The sequence below is a fragment of the Diadema setosum genome, chromosome 17, assembly GCF_964275005.1.
Source record: "Diadema setosum chromosome 17, eeDiaSeto1, whole genome shotgun sequence".
NCBI lineage: Eukaryota > Metazoa > Echinodermata > Echinoidea > Diadematoida > Diadematidae > Diadema > Diadema setosum.
This window is the reverse complement of record NC_092701.1, coordinates 25,801,325-25,819,074: the sequence shown is the minus strand read 5'-3', so window position 1 is coordinate 25,819,074 and position 17,750 is coordinate 25,801,325. Positions and strand designations below refer to the sequence as shown.

The following is a 17,750-nucleotide window of genomic DNA, read 5'->3' as shown; positions in this document are numbered from 1 at the left end:
TCATATGACTGTACCTGTCCTTTACCTGTGCATACACATTGCTATTTGCGTGGTGTATTGTGACCTGTTGACATGAGTGAAACTCACAAAGTAACTACAATGCATATATAGCCATGTGTCTGACTACCTTGTAAACAGGAAAAGTGGTTGTCATGTTAAAATTTGTTCTGCTTGTGAGCAATTTTCAATATCTGTCAGCCAGCTTGTTTCGTTTGCGTATGAATTCTGTGTTTATCATTACATGTACTTTTTGATATGGAATAAAAATCCAGACTTGACCTAAAATTTCACAAAACTCCTGTGGCAGCTTTTGGTATTCACTGTCTGTCAATTAATAAGGCTCGTTGAAATTTGCTCAGGTGTTTGTGAGCAGAGGGTTGCATTGGCAGGCATATCCCGACAATTTGAATAAGAAATCAATAGGAAGGACATACACTGTACAACAGGTGTACATGTACATGTTTTTGTAGCTGCACTTTCTGCATACAATGTGGCATACTTCATCATAATCAGGGAAAGTGTTCTTGTTAGCCAAATCCCATTATATACATGTAGACATAATTGAATTATGATGTATCAACTGTGAGTTTTAATTGATCTGTGGAGGATGTTGTCGCTAAATATTGTGATGTGATAGCAAGTTACATACAACAGAGATTATGGAAAAATGTGGCATTACCTGAAAAAAAATTGTGACTTTTGAAATTATGTATGTGGATTTTGTGCTCTTTATATTTGGTACTTATTTGTAGAAATTGCTGAATGATTGTCTAGCTATCAGGTCATAAATGTCTGTCTGTATGCTGCTAATGAATGCTAAACTTAATGATATTTAAAAGGAAAAACACTGTGGGACCCAACATGTTACATCAAACAATTGACGTGCCAATGACATACAATTATAGCAGTTGCCATGGCAACAAAAATGAATTTGGAGGGCCAGTATGTTGTCACCGGAGCAGCCACAACCTTTGGATGTTACTGTCTTAGAACCTTTGTACCATGGAGCCTTATTTTTAAAGTATGATAAGAGGTAGTCATTAGGTATTAAGACAAAACATAGTTCTTATGCCTTGCAGAGTTTTTGATTGTTGCTCTATTAAAAATAAACATATAAAATACATGTATGCATATTAAGATACATGTGAAATGTATGCTGCCATAACACCATTTCACTATAAAAGGTAGTGACAAAAATGTGAAATATGAACCCAAAAGCTTCTCCATAAGTATATAGTCTCAGAGCTGACCCAAATTGTGCTTGGTATGCGATATTTCATATTCAGTTACATCGATTACAATGTATCGGACACAGTGGTGTCCATCACGCGTGAGTCTGCATGCAATTCATTGCCATTGCTTGAACACAATTCGATCATCACGTGCTAGCACCATTCTACATATCCTCTACTGAATGGAGAGGGTACTTTAGGAATAAAAGTTTATATCCCAGTTTTTATTATTTCACGCTTTTGATCTCAAAATACCACAAAACAACTTGTTACTATTAGTACTTCGGGGAATGGCGTCAGCCAGACAAGTTTTTGGTAGAGCTTCTCGAGATAGTGCAAGCAAATTCCAAATGGTGGCAGATGATTTTGAGCCCTTCCAAGTAGTATGTTTTAGCTTCAGCAAATAATATTGGTAAATGGCATTTGCATTCCACTCAGTGACTATCGGGATGTTACAGGCTGTGGTGTTAGTGTTTTCCTATCAATGTATTTGAATGCAGAGTCATGTTGCCAGTTTCCTATGGTTGCTGTGGCTATAAACACAAATATTACAACAAAAACATTCAGAAAAGAGCTGTCATATTCATGTAAGCAAGAAGATTTGGACAAATTTCTTTGTAATCAAGGAAAGATGTATTGAGTCACATGAGACAATGTTGTCATCATTGTTTTTTCTCTTATTATTCATTCACAGGAAGTCAAAGGTGGAAAGTCGTATACAAAATGCGGGTTCGTCGACATCAACCTGGCCGAGTTTGCGGGGGCGGGGTCCACGTCGAGAAGATACCTCCTTGAAGGTTACGACACCAAAAACAGACAAGATAACAGTACATTAAAGGTGCGTATTGGCCTCTGTCGTAGTGAGTGCCAATCATTTCTTATCAGAAGGGATGAAGTGCAAATGTTTGTGGGATCAATATCGTATCAAGTTTCGTAGCATACAATATTTTCTTCACGAGATGTGACATGTGGTCTGTTTCCCACATGGACAGCACATCTCATTCACATGGGTCCATTTACCTAAATACCCGGTAGCATAGGGATACCGTAGAGTGGGAAGGCTAGCCGGTTCGGATATATTAGAGAATCTCTATAATGAATTATGTACAACTCTACTCCACAATTATTTACACAAATTGACCAGTAAGCAACTCTTCATTCGAGTGCAAGAATCATCAAGATAGCATGTTGGATTCTAATCCGTGATATTAGCCAGATATTTTGGAATGCTGGTTGACTTTATTGTAAAAAGGAAAAAACAAAGCAAACATTGCTCTAGCACATTATTGTAATGAAGCCAAAAAAATGTATCCTTTATGCTGTATGTGTGTAAACTGCATGTAACACAGTACTTTGTATCGTCACAAGGGGTGATTAGTTTACACCATGAGATGAAATTACACTACAGCCACCTGTGTCAGAGCATGGTGTGGACCTTTACACTTTGTTGGACACTTTGAGGTGTAGTGTTAGTGTGTGACACCAAGATGTGGTTTATAAGTAATGTATTCAGTTTAGTGACGCATCATTCACCCACCCACAATGGCTGTGAGTGCCATGGCAACTCCCTTGTCCCTAGTAATGAATAATGTGATTTTTTCGCTGTTTCTTCTATGGTTTTTAATGTGCTGGTAATGACATGCCACACTGTTGCTACATTGTACACACCAATCTACATTGTAAGCGTACCCAGGACATTGAACACTCACTGTTTGACAAGGGAACTGCAACATTCACCTCCGAGGATGCCCAAATGCCAAGTCGGGCAAATAGGAAAAATATTTTCCATGTATTGAGCGACAGGATATAAAGGCATTTGGGGGGGGGGGAGTGGGGGGAGGGCTACATCAAAAGACAACTCTCATTATCATAATGGTACGTAACCAACGCTGTCCATAGGGGACACACAGTTTCAGAATTCAATGTCACTTTGTTGGGCACTGCTTCACGTGTATCAAAATGACAGCACTTGTGCTAGAACTGATTTCCACGAGAACTGATTTCAGCATCAAATTTGAAAGCAGCACTGTTGCAGATCTCAGCCTGCAGCCATATCGAGAAGTGACGTTAGTATGCACCAGAAAAATGGCTGGCTGGGCAAAGGGGGCCTTGAATAAATCATGAGCCACGGCAAGTCGCTGCCTGCCCTGCCCTGCACTGAGATCCCTCAATCAACACAAATATGTCCAAAACAAATTCAGGTCTATTTCTCTCAGAATAAAGCTACCTTATTTTTTTTATTTTTATTTTTATTTCTATTTTTTTTTTTTGGGGGGGGGGGGTTGTATACCAAATAGCTATCTTTCTTTCTATATCCTTTATACCCTACCCTCTCTCACTCCCTTCCACTCCCCCCCCCCCCCCATAAAAAGAAATATGATAGTTGTATTGAATAGAGAGATCATGGGATATGTCAATAATATACAAAAAATATTTCAATTCCTGTTATGAATCTTCCTTCATCCATAACTTTTCAAAGTAATATATGTTTTGGGTATGATGCACAACTGAGCAGAGAATGTCATACGACTCTTAAGCACCCCATCCATGCTCAAGCAAGGTGTTAGTGAGTCATTGCTTTTCACATCATCGAAAAGAGTGAAGCTCAGTCAGCTCTTTCCGAACGTCCGTTGAGATTCAGTCAAGCCTTCTAGACTGGCCTCTTGAGGGAAGCGTAGAGGTGGCCTTTTTGGGCAGATGACCATTAGGGACAGGCTGGCGGCCATATTGACTTCATTACATTGTGATATTTGCAGTAATCATCACATACATCTCTCCCGTATAACATATGTGACTGCAAACATTCATAGAACTTTACTGAGTTGGTTAACTCAGATATGAATGAGTGCACCCCCCCCCCCCATTGCGTTCTTCTGTACTAATACTACTATGTATCAAATATCCCAGTAGTTAAATAGTTAGCCTTGAAAATTCTTCCCGTTTGTCCCCCTTCCTTACCTTATCTTGTTCCTTTGCAATACCTTTTCCCTCCTTCATCCTCCGCTATATTAAGGGCTTTAGTGTTTTCAAGTGTCAAATAAAGGGTTTTCCAGAATCTTTTCTTTTGGAAAGATGGAAATGGAAGATGGGGGGGGGGGGGGGGGGATCTAACCGTGATTTACTGTGTTTGTCACTGTATCAGACATACAGCATAATTTGTCAGAGGATCTGGGACGTGTGAATGTACAAATAATGCCTCTTCCCATTCTAGACTTTTTTCCTCATAAAAGAAATATAATTTTATAATTCATAGGCAAACAGACATTTTGTAGATTCAAGATATTTTGATTTATAGGCCAACAGGCTAACATGTCGGTTACTTCCTCCCTCTCTCTCTCATCATACCAATTCTCCTTCAGTGATAAATCTAAGAATGTGTGAAGTTCATATTGCCCAACTTATTTTCCCAATGTGGTATCAAATAGAACAAGTCAGTAGGGCAGACAGAATAGTCTAGACACTGAAATTTTCAGCAAGGCATACTGTAAAAGTGTAACTTATGGTGGTGTGGAAATTGCTGTAATGTTTGCAGTGGACTGGGCTCTTGTTAAAATAGCAACATGCATAATCTTTGGAGATAGTTAAAGATGTACAAAATTGCTTTCATCCACAAAGTCAGCAATGAAAAGTCCTCCCAAATTGGTGCAGCAAGAGAAATTAATTGTGCAAAAGTTTCTAATTTTACACTCAATATACAGCTGTATACTTGGCCATATTAGGAGGAAAAACACCCAAACAGTCATAAGAATTATACGGAGCATACATGTTTTATCAACTCCTGGTAAAGTAATGTTGTAACGTGTGAATTATTCTTTTTGTGACAGTATTTGATTACTTGACACTGCAGCCAGTAAACTGTGCCTTATAATCTTTGAATAATGCTCCTTTTTAGAAACAAAAGGTATTAAAGAGAGAAGAGAGATGGAGGGATAGAAGAAAAAACAGAAGAGAGGGAAGGAGAGAGGTTAGGAGAATTGCACTAGCCCACAGCAGATTATCTCATTTCACTCGTTTATTTTGATTTCCTCTTTCTGCCCCCAGGTCAACATTGGAATGTTGCTACTATCTGGCGATCCCTGTTTCAAAGCGTGAGTATTCGAATTGCTCTCTGGCCTGGGCATTTGTTTTCATGACCTTTATGTTCTTCTCAGATACAATGCAATTTTTTATTTTTTTTTCGGTCAGTCAATAATTTCAGGACTGGCATGGTGATAAGATATTCAGGGAGGATGCATGAAAGAGGAAGAGATAAGCATATGTCTGCATAAAGAGGAAAGCTACAGGTCACAGGAAAAGGGAGTATGATATTGAAAGATTTTGAGTGTTTGTGAGAGAGAAATAGAATGTAATGTAGATTCATATCATATAATATTATTGCATAGAGTTTGCATTATCCCTTTAGTTGGAAGGAGACATAAAATTATGTATGCAGGATTTATTATGTTGTTTATCCATTGTAGGTCAGGTGCCTGCAGTAAAACTAAAATTTGGCTCATCAATTTTCATCATGCTTGTTTTATTGAAAAGCGATCATGCACACAATCCAAGGATCAATTTACTGTGTCCATGTCCGTGTTTACAATATTTGAGTAGATCCTCTCTAAATCATTGTGTGTATACAAACGTTTGGAGGGTGAAATTATTCTGGTCTTTAAAACTGAATGCAGTTGAATGACTAGGCCTAATAATGAAGAAGAAAATGTTTTACATCAGTGTATAATGGGTGGGGATGCTTTCGTTGAATGCGAAGAGTGTACATCATACACCACCAAGTTGTTGTTTGAATGGTCCTGTGGGTCCGTGGCAGACGTTTTTGATATAGGCCCTATTAGTTTCTTCCGGTGACATTCCTTGCGTATGCTGCAAAAACCATTACAAATCTTTGTCTACAAAAGTGAAAAATGAGATGTAGATTCAATAAAAGTATGAGGAATGAATGACAGAACGGAGGAATGAGCAGCGGAATGAATGACAGAACGGAGGAAGCAAAGCTGTTGGCACTGTCCTATGAGCTCAAATAGAACCGGAGGTTCATCGCAAGTTCAATCAATTCTTGAGACCCAAGAGAATCTGACTGAAAATATTCTCCAGCCCTGCTTAGGGATGAGGATACAGTATATACCGGTGCTCCCCCATGGAAAGACCAACAGGTGTGCAAACAAGGGTATGTCCAAGGTTATCGTGTACGTGGCCAATTTGCGTGGCGGGGATGAGGGATTGCAGCAGCCTGTGTTTTTGACCGTTCCATTCAGTACAAAGTCATCTACTTCTGTCAGTAAAAGGATTTTGCATTGAATTCCTGAGGATCACGGGTGAATTTAAGTTCAACAAAAACGTGCCATTGGAAAAAAAAGAGTTCTTGCCCCCTGTTTTCCCCTGTATTATTTGTGAGACATTTATTGTTGTTTGTTTTCTGCAATGGATCAGTGTGAATCAAAACTACAAAAAAAACAAAAAAAAAAATGCATGAAAAACATCTATCTATCATGAGATTAGAATGTAAGGATAAAGGAGGTTTTTGAGTGGCATGTTTTTCCAAATCAGACCAGAGGATCAGGGAAGAATGAGAGCAAAATTTTCTTTCAAATGATAGTAGTAGACTATCTGACAATGATATCCTTGATATTGGGACCGTTCTTGGTCACATTTTGTAAAATATCAGTGTTTTCATATGCAAATTATCAATGTCTTATTATTGTCATCAGAATCAGTTCATAGAGCAGCTTAATTTTCGAATTGTCGATCACATTCATGTCATGAGATATCTCTCTTCATATAGTTGCGATATGAAAATAATGCTCTGCAGTACATTTTCATGTGGTTGTTTTCCTTGGTTTTACTGAAGCTTTTTGTTATGTTCAAGCTGGTATAACATTTAATCAAATGCTTGAACTAATCGATTTTTCTTTCAAATGCAAATATCAATTTGCATTTGAAATTTTGTGGAAATCAGGAGATACGGGGAGGAAAAGATAGAGGAAAAAAAATGAGACAGAAATTGCTTTTCAGTAGCTGCTCAGGTCCTAGCCCCTGGCCACCCCCCCTCCAGTTTTCACCAAGGACAAATTTGTGCCATTTTATGTGTGTGTGTGTGTGTGTGTGTGTGTGTGTGTGTGTGTGTGTGTGTGTAGGGGGGGGGGTGAGGGTTTTTTTTTTGGTTAGCATATCAATATTTATCAGAAAATGGAGAGATAGGGAGCTCCTAATCCCCTTCATTTCATAATGAAGTCACCCCTTCTCTAATGACGATGTTCACAGGGCGTGCCATGATGAAGCTAACGGTAGCATTCTGGGGATGGGGGCAAGATGTAGTAGGAGGAGTGTGACATAGTGACATGAGAGCTATTTTGGTCCAGTTGGAGAGACAGTGAGTTCCCCAAACAGCTCATATCCTGCTGCCAGCTGTATCCGGCCTCGATTACAGTTCTTTTGAGGTCACGCCGATCGCTGGCTACGCAAAGAGTCTCGCATGACACCGATCTCTGCGAACGTTAGGAGTTGATTACACAATGTGTAAAGGTATAGGGTAGTATCTAGTATGCACATACCAGAAAGCCTACTGATCTGTCTGTTTTCACTAGAATACCGGTATGGCATGGTAGTGCGAGAGTTGTGGCATTTTTCGAGCAAAATATTGGCGATCCATCATGCTTTTCACTGCTCCGTGGATTCTTTGATTTGATGCCATATCTTGTCAGTAGGATTGGACCAAGGAGGTACTAGGCGAGCTCCTTGATTGAACTCAGTGTGTTATAGTATACTGTCTCTGTTGAAAACAATACAATAAGATTGTGCCATGTGGAATGTAGAATGGGTACAGTCATAATCTCTCCTTCTGCCTTCTTTCAGCCCTGTTAAAATGTCCCAAGCATACCTCTCACATCTCCTTCAGAAAGCAAACAATGCTTGATGCCCACTCATTAATGTAGCCAATGAGCATCGAAAGTGGGATCGAGAAATCATTGCAGGATGTATCCACATTCAAGTGATATCGATTCCAAGTGATTTCAGCTATACATGTGGCTTATGCATGTAATGCACTGATAGCAGACCTGTAGTGACTTTTCAACTGAACCTTAATACAAATGAAGACAATATCAATTTTTCTTTATTTAGAGTTAGACCAAAATGATGTATTCTGTAAGAATTTGCAGCCTGTTCGAAACACTCCTCTCCCTGCTGACAGAAATCGGTAGGTTGTGTCGTGACTAAGTTGGGCCTTGGCCGCGCAAGCAGCATTCCTGACTTCAAGCATGCGTGAAGCCCGGAAAATACATCGTGCTGAAAATTAACTGTATTGTCAAACCAGACCCAAGCGTCTGAGCTACAATAAAGCCTCAGCCAGAATTCTCTGCCATGGTGAGCTGTGATCATATGCCGACGTCTGCGACGATGACAATGATGATGTAATCAGCTTGCGCCCGGGCAGAATCCTGATACACAAGCTGTGACTCAGCGTGACGATCCACAGAACAATAGGCTTAAAGGTGCTTTCTGGATGCCATGCAAGTGAATAACCTTGCAGTAAAAATTACAAAGCAGGAATTTAAGTCTGATGAGTAAAAGTATACCTTTTCCATTTTATATCTTCTCTCATGTGTTTTAGTTTGTGATACAACACTTAGTCACAAACTGATCTTACAGAGCGGTAGTGATGGCAGCTTCACATGCATTCCCGCACTGTTTAGAAATTATCCTGTCCATGGATAAATACTGCAAAAATTAGAATGTTTTATATTATGTCAAATGTAGACAACTTGACAATCTAAAAGGTTGAAGCTTTGGATCTGCCTTGTATACATTTTTAAAATGTTTGTTGTTGTATTTCACCCAAACAAGGCAGATTTTACCAGCACTTCCACAGTTGTTGATATAGTGACCATTACAATGCTGTCAAACTGAATGGTGTAGAACACACAACTGATGCAAAGACTGTGACATTCCACCTTCTCATGGTACGCTTGAAACACATCAGAGCCGACTCTTGATTGATCGCATCACTGTAGATTTGGCCTGGGAACGTCAACCCGGGCAATTTCTGGTAAATTAAAGAGCGTAAGCTGTCACTCTGCATTGGACGTTGCGTGACTCAGAAGCTGCGGATTGCCTGTCCTGTATTCCTGTCCAGTTTGGTGAAGTTTTGTTGGAGCAATCTAGGTCTTACTCATATTGCCCAATTTGTGGGTAACTCCCAGGCACCTGCAGAGGGGAAAATCCATGGATGTGAGCCCCCGAAATAGAACTGTGGCTGGTTAACAACGTTTGAAGGATTGCTATAATACTAAAAACGGTCATGTACAATACATGTCATATTCCATGTGTTCCAACATAGCAGGGAATCAGACTTTTATCCACCCTAGCTGGAAAAAAAAAAAAAAAAATAGAAGAAGAAAAAGATATGCCCACAGGGTACAATAGAATAGGAAACTTTTGCAAGAATGTGTGATGAGTGAATTTCACGTGGTGGTGTTTTGCAGAAGAGAGTACTATTATATGCCATACATACATGTAGACAGTCTAATTTTTCACAAATACGTATTTCTCGACAATTTCGTGAGTGGTTAAATTTGTGATTGTGGAGTACAGTACTGAGCGGAGAAATGTATGCGTGCAAGTACATTCATGTCGGGATCAGAGTTAGTATTTTCGTGTGTTAAAAATTTCGTAAATAGCACCCAATTCAAGAAATTTGTGAAGTATTTGGTGTGTACAGTATTTTTGTACACATTTGAACATTTCCCCCAAATTTTTGCATGTTTCTATTGTATTTTGTATTTCTGGAGAGCACAAAATTCAAGTTTCTGCACTATTGGATTTTTTTTTTCTTTACATTCATAGTCACTTTACAAGTATGTAACTTAGGAAAACATAATCGTGATATGTGTGTAAAATATATATAGTTCTTCAAAATAGCTCATTTATATATATATGTACACACACTCTGTAAGTTGAACTTTTATAAAATGTAAATCTTTCAGGAAATTTACCTCTTGTATCAAATGCTAAAGAAGAAACATGGTACCTGCAAATTTTTGTGATGGATGAATATATGGCAGTGTTTCACATTCAGTTCTATTTTTCCTGTAGCAAGGTATTGATATCAGTTTGTTCAACATATTTGTGCACAGTTCATATAAGCTCTGAGTAAAGTCTTTGCTGCTTGCCTTCCTTCCCAGTATGATGTTTTATACCATTAAAGGATGATTTCCTCTTCATATACATGTAGATTGAGAAAATACAGTTCAGTAGAAGACATCAGTGAAATTTTGAGGAAAATTGGGCAATCCGTTCAAAGTTCTGAATTTGTGAAGTTCCAGTGCCACCATGGCTGGATGAGAAGACTACTGCAACTTGTGATGTCACATGTGTAGAACGATAGAAAGAAAAAAGAAAATTCAATATATTTTCACTTTTCTTGCATAATAAACAAACACTGGACTTGCCACTTTCAGAAGGCAGGGAGAATACAATCACCCTCAAATTACGTCAGCAACTAGTCGAGGGAATGTGTACTTTTTTGAAAATATGAAATTTTGTGGATTTCTCTTTATATTTCCCTTATATCATTCTATGCGTGTGACATCATAAACTGTATTTTGATTTCCTTACAGTATTCTCTCAAATGGGCAAGTAGTTTACATAAACTTTACTTAATCTCTCTGAAAGCTATAACTCTTGCTAAATTCTTATATTGGGTGTTTATAGATAGTATGGGCATCGTGACTTTAGCCCTTTTTACACTTGTGTTTCTTAACCCCGTACTTTCTCTGACCCAGGACTATCGTTAGTCCCGTACCAATTTTTCAGCTTTTTACACTCGCCAATAAATCCCGTACTAAACTCTTGTCCTGGGCTAAGGAGAAAACTGACCTTTTTACACTCGTATTTCTTAGCCCCGTACTTTCCAAACCACATGAATATTCATGATAACGCCGTGCACTGTACAAGTACACGCACGCACCGGCAGCACTTGATTACCTCGTTTCTGATTGGTCAGTGGGGGTCGGACTTCGTCTCCGTTGCTTAGCCCCAGATTATTTTTTTTTGTTCTGTTTACACTCGCTTGCTTGGCACCGCAATTGCGGGGTTAGGCACGGCAATTGCGGTGCTAACCCTGCTATTTTGCAGGGCCAGATAGTACGGGATTATCGGTGGGGCTAGCCCACTTTCGCAAAAACAAGTGTAAACAGGAAGTGGGCTAAGGAAAGTCCGGTACCAACGGTGGGGCTAAGGCCCCCCCCTTAGCCCCACCGTTGGTACGGGACTAAGCAAAATTTTGCAAGTGTAAAAAGACCCTTTTCTGTCAGTAATTAGTCTACTTCAGTCCATTAGGCTACTTCAAATCCTATCATACTGAAAGTAAATCATTGCACAATTCTTTAGCATTTCAATGCCATACATGTATTTGTCCCAAGTCATCGGAAAATAGAAATTGGTCTATAGAAGTGCCCATGTTGATGAGTAGATGTGTGTGATGATATTACCACTACCTTCTCCTCAACTTTGACCTACACTTGTATTTCATTACTTCATGATAATAAATCTATAGGCATTTTTCAAGCCACGGCACCCTATTGTGACTATTTAGTCTTGCCCCCCCCCCCCCTCTTTTTCATGAATGGATGCAATCTTTTTTTGAAGCAGGAGAAAAATGTGCAGACTTTGATAAATATCTTTATTATACAAATCCTGGACAAAAAGTCTGTTGACCAAGCCAAAAATGGAACAACAGGATAGCACACAGACAACAGGTCACGAACTGTGTGGACTGAGTGGAATTTGGCAGAACTTGGGAATTTGGTAGAGCCGGAAAATTTGTGTGAATTGCGATAGTGAGAGAGGTTTTCATAGCAAATAATACATCACAAAAGAACATGAAAATAGCTCTATACAGAAGTTGAGGAGATTACTGGAAGTGACAGGTGAATTTATAACTCATGAATACACTTTCGTCTTTTCTTACCAGACAGATCATTCAGACCAGATGCTGATGTAAGATATGGCCAATAATTTTTTTATTTTTTTATTTTTTTTATTGTTGTTGTGTCGCATTCCTACAAAGGCTCAGGAATTTTATGAATGCTTTCATGAATGCAGACTCTGAATGAGTTGGAGAGCTGGTAGATTTTCTTTATCACCAGAAATCTTGCAGAATGACTGTACATTGTGTACAGTGCTAGGGAACCTTCTAAAAGTAGAATATGTAATAACAAGGCTGCCTTGTACTGAGATTACTCCATGGGCAAGTTACACAGTATCTTTTAACTTGAAGATATAATCAAGTTGAGATTTTATCTGGGCCCATAGTGTGTTGAGCCTAGTGATGATAACAATGATAATGCTGATCCTAGCGATTATACTGTAGGTACGATTAATTGGTGTCAATAACAATGGAGGAGACCGTGTCTTGAGTAGCATAATGTGTAATTGCATCAGGTATTCAAGCAATATGTCACATGATTAATTATAGCATATTTGATGCTACTGTAAAAAAAAAAAATGACACAAAAAAAAGATGGTAAATGTTATCAAGAGGAAAGAGGAGAAGAAAAAAGAGAAAATGATGAGGAGAGGAAGTAGCAGAAGCGCAAAAAGAAGAAATATTGTCTGTTATCGTACTAATGTGACAAAATTGTTTATAGTGGTTTAATGATATCATATGATAGTGCACAGAGAAAATTAGATTCTATTGGCGTGATTCCATGACTGATGTCTAATTTGACATCCATTTGATTCAATCAACCAGAAATGAAAGCTTATAGTTAGTCCCACAGGGATATTTCTACTCATGCCAAGAAATCAAATGAAAACAATGAACAAATACAAATAACCTAACAGACAACCAAAACAAAGAACAATTAAAATGGGTTTTGAAATATTTAGAGTCAATTATATTTGGGTAAGGTTTAGCCAGGGAGGTTTACTCTCACCTCCCTGGGTTTAGCAGATCTAATCAATCCTGGAAATTATATTCCTATTTTCATCCACTCCTTTGAATTCTGCATGACCTGACTGTAGTACTATAGCAATCAGTGCATGGTTCCATGATTGAATTTTTGTGTCATACATGTGTTGAAAGTTGGTTTGACACTCAGTGAGCCACTGTCCCTGAGCAGTGCTAGCATTTGGAGTTTGGAGTTTTTCTTACCCTAGTCAGGGATTGGAGAAATAAGTATCCTGCTTAAAAGTTCTAATTCATCTATAAAAGACCCGACAAGTTTAAAATGCACTTTCACTTCTTCCAAGGCTAAGATAAAAATGGGGTACACAAAGAGTACAATCTATACGATACTTTATGCTTGATAGCGTCATCATACCTATATCTCCTTTACATTCCTGGATAATTCCTGCATTGTTATTGTGCATATATAAGCAGAATGAAGATAAATGTAATAGGTAGATCAGTATAGAAAAAGAATAACCTTCTGCACTCTATTTGGCCCCAATTTTTTTAGTAGCACAAAAATATGTGTACTCCTTTGAGTTTTTTCTTCTCTCCCATTCTTGATTTATGTATTATATACCAGTATCTCCCTTGTTAGCCTTGAGAGCAGCCATTAGCAACCCACCTTGACAGACTGCTGTCATTCTACTGCAGAGAGGATATTCACTGGATTACAGTTGCCAAGTGGCAACAGGGATTTTTTGTTAGTGTTGTTGGAATAGTTCACCCCACCTTTTCTTCCTTTTTGTTTTCTATCACTAAAAGTAGAATGTAATTTTTTTCAGCTCAAATTCCTGCTTGTGAGCCAAAGTTCCTTGAACTATCCGTGGCCCAGTTCCTATTGTTGTTGTTTTTGAACTTCGCCTGGGTCCCATGACAAGCCAGCTGATTTCTAAAGAAAATGGTCTACTGTGGCCCAGACATGAACCTGCCTGGGCTAATCTGTCAGCCCTCAACCATGAATGAATGAACCAAGGGTTCAATTGGCACGAAATATTTTAGGCTCTTAATAGCTTGTTGCATTCATGGACTTCACTTTACCTTCAAACTTGGAAGAAAGGCAAACAATGCAGCTTTTATATTCAGTTTTCTTCAATGTGATTAAAATGTCAGACTCTGTAGCTTCTATTCAGACCATTTATAGAGTTTGAAGTACATTTTTAATTGATTCATTTCAGCAACTTTGTCCCACATTTGCAATGATGGATGTAATACTAATAGGTTTATAACGGCATTCCAAACTCTATTTTTCATCAGACTTGTTGCTATGGTCAAAGTGTAGCAGGACATTTTAGGAATCTCACGCGGTGAAGAGTGTTTACACTTTCCTTTCCACAGCGGCATGTAGCAATTTCACTTGTAAAGAAATCAGGAGCAGTGGTGGAATGCAAACAAAATATTCCGTATAGATGAGCTAAAAGAAATCATAGCTTTTTACCTTCAAAAGCTAGCCAACTGATAGGAGAAAGAGTGATATTATATGTGGATATGTTTGTGCTTGCATTTTGATAGCCATCATTGCTTTCATTACCTCTGTAAAGGAATGAGAACTCCGGCATCCATGCTGATGCCAGTCAGTGTGAGTTTCAAACAAACGGATCATCTTGGCTGTTGGCCAGTAAAGAATTCAACATAATTATGGAGACTTGTATGTTATATCAATCAGGCACATTCCTTAACAAAAACAAAAAAAGGGGGAGGCAACAAGACAAAACAGAGGTATGTCAAACTCACGGGGCTCATGTTTGATGGGAGTCAACCCCAAATGATCATCATTCTTTATTCTTTTCCTCCTACTATGCTCCTATTGTCCATCAACACAGCAAACCCCCTCTGCGCGATGCAGTGAAGATTTCTTGGACAAATGTCATGTTGGGCTTGGCTTTTTGTGGGGGGGGGGGGGGGGGCTAAATGTTCTTGACTGGCTACTGGTTATGTGAGGTGAAATCATGCCATTAAGCCTCATTCAGCTGCAGATGCAGCAAATCAATACCTCAGAGGAAAATAGACAGACAGACACACAAACACACAGACGAAGATGATGTTGTCTGTGCAAAGAGAGGAAAGGGATTACGATTGCAGTTACGTGATGTCTGCAGAAGCTGTTACAAAACAAGATGGAAACTAGAAGTAAATCACAGCTAAGATCCATCAGGATTTTCATGACTGCTCCTTTAGACACTCCTGAGCCAGCATATTTTTTTTTCCTTTTTTATTAGGTGATGTATATAGAAACCAAGTTTACATGCTTTGTACTAGAGATCTGCATGTTATCACATCCCAGGGTTTATAGGAGATCATGCACCTTTTATCGCTGTTCAGTCCTTTTGATTTACACATGGAGTATAATGATTTAAGAGGCCCAAAGGATGACATGAAGAGATGATTCTGATAAGGAAACAGAAGAGAATATTGGAGTCCTTCATGGCACGTCTGTGCAATATGATCACTGAATTGCAGTTTTTGTGTAATTATTTTTCGACCTGCCAAGTCGTTTTGACCCCGAAGGTTTGGGCCAAGGGAGCTTTATACGAGCTTCAGTTTTTCGTGATGGAATGTTTGCCAGTCTCTCTTGTCATTCTGCCAAGTCAAGGTCGAGTAATGTTTGAAGCTAGGCATATAATATGTGCGTTATGGTTTTGAAACAATCACCTCTCCAAACAACATTTATATATATATATACATCTGTGTGAACATATATTGTATATAGGCCTATGTCATGTATATTATATGGCATAGAGAGTGAGATTTATATATATGGATATATATGTTTCATGTGAATATCAAAAAATGATTGAAAATATATAGATATGAAAACGATTAGAACAAGTACCACATTTAATAATCATGTACACTGTATGCTGTGTTATGTTTCATACCAGTGCAGAGTTCAAGACGAGGTGGGTACAAGTTTTTAAAGTGTACATAGCTGGTTTTTCCATCTCGGTGTTATATTATCGATCATGTTGACAGTCATGTCAAAACAAGTGGAAAAAGAAAGCAAATATATTGGTGAGGTCTTGTGGAGGGGGGAGGGGGAAAAGCACGGTGATGCTGTTTGGCTGTGGAGATGATCTGATAGTTGAAGACTGTGTGACATTGCGGTGGCTCAATCTTTATAACTTTTATTGCACTTTGATGATTTGAGGCTAGAAACAACAGGACCATTCTCAATGGGATAAAAATATCATGCTATTAGAAATATCATGCTATTAGAAGTATCATGTGCAGTACTCCCAGAAACTTCATAACCTGTGTTGTCATTGGAGCTAATATTGCAAGTTTTCAGACAATTTTTGCTGCCATTTTTTTTTTTAATGAGATGTGCCGTATTGTTGAGCAGTGCCTTTAACGTCTGTTTACTTCTGTGTAGGTGTGACAGGAAGTGGTGTGGTAAAGCCATGAGCTATACTACTGACATTTTTTTCCAATTGGATGGCTGGAGTTTATTTTGTCTCATGTGATGACAATGACACAATGATGGGTACAGGTGGAATCACCACTTGGGTTATCTTCATTAGACAGTGACCACCAGAAGAGGAAATTGCTGTCAAAGTCCTTTTAAGGGTTGGTGTCTAGGTGTCTCCTACCAAAGATTTTTTTTTTTTTTAAAGTGAAAGCATTATCTTTAAAAAAAAAAAAACTATTTAATTAATGAAAGTAGATAAAGTAGATTACTTTGAATTTTGTATGTTCTTTACCTCCTTCACTTTCTCTTCCCTCCGCGCCTAGAGCACTCTACAGAGTGCATTTGGCGCTATATAAATCATATCAATTGTTATTATTTTTTAATAAATTTAGGTCCAGTTACACACAAGAATTATCAGTTGTTGCATCGCTTTACAAAAATTGATTTATTTTCAAAACATTATTTTAGGGTGTATATGAAGTGGCCTATGGGGTCATCCTAACCACCAGAGAAGGCAACCACAACCTTGGTCCAGGGATGTCTCTTGCCAAAAAATTGTTTGCATGATGAGCAGCTCCAAGAGAACTTTTGTCAGGGGAAGTTGATTCCAGATATGAAACTCCTAACGACCAGTCTAGGGACTTTGCCAAAGACAATAGCATGTATCCTCAGCTTTGTCGTTGGTGAAGCTGGGCAGATTTTTCAGTCTGGAGTTATTTTTCTGAAATTTAAGGCAAAGAGGTATTCTGCTTACATTGTTACATCTGTAATGTCTCCATCTGATTTGCAGTACTTTCATTTAGATGCTAGAGTCACATACAAAGTCAGCTTGGTAGTGATTTTCGTTCTTTCTTCTTTACTAGTGAGCAGGGAAATTGTGTTTATATCGCAAGTAAAAGGGGATTGTGCATGTAACATCACTGCAATCATGAATTAATTTATAGCATTATCCCAGTGTTTGACATTCATCTTCTGACCAAATGACATTCATTTAATTCTATATAGAACGGCATAATTTTTTTTTTTATTCTTTTTAATTTTAAATCAGATACAGGCAACTGTCACAACTATGTATGATAAGATCTTTTGTTGACAACAAATGGGCCTTTTCATGTCCCTATTTTCCTGACCTTATTTCAATGCCTTATTTGCTGGCATTAGTGAT

General features: G+C 38.4%; 1 protein-coding gene across 1 annotated transcript in view; it reads left to right on the top strand.

Annotated features, from left to right (window-relative positions):
• The window catches only part of LOC140240876 (early estrogen-induced gene 1 protein-like), a 70,127-nt gene that overhangs the window by 34,944 nt on the left and 17,433 nt on the right, over nucleotides 1-17,750 (top strand). The window contains exons 3-4 of the mRNA XM_072320649.1: nucleotides 1,927-2,070; nucleotides 5,274-5,320. Of these exons, the coding sequence (XP_072176750.1) occupies nucleotides 1,927-2,070; nucleotides 5,274-5,320 (191 nt within the window). The remainder of the gene's footprint in view (nucleotides 1-1,926; nucleotides 2,071-5,273; nucleotides 5,321-17,750) is intronic.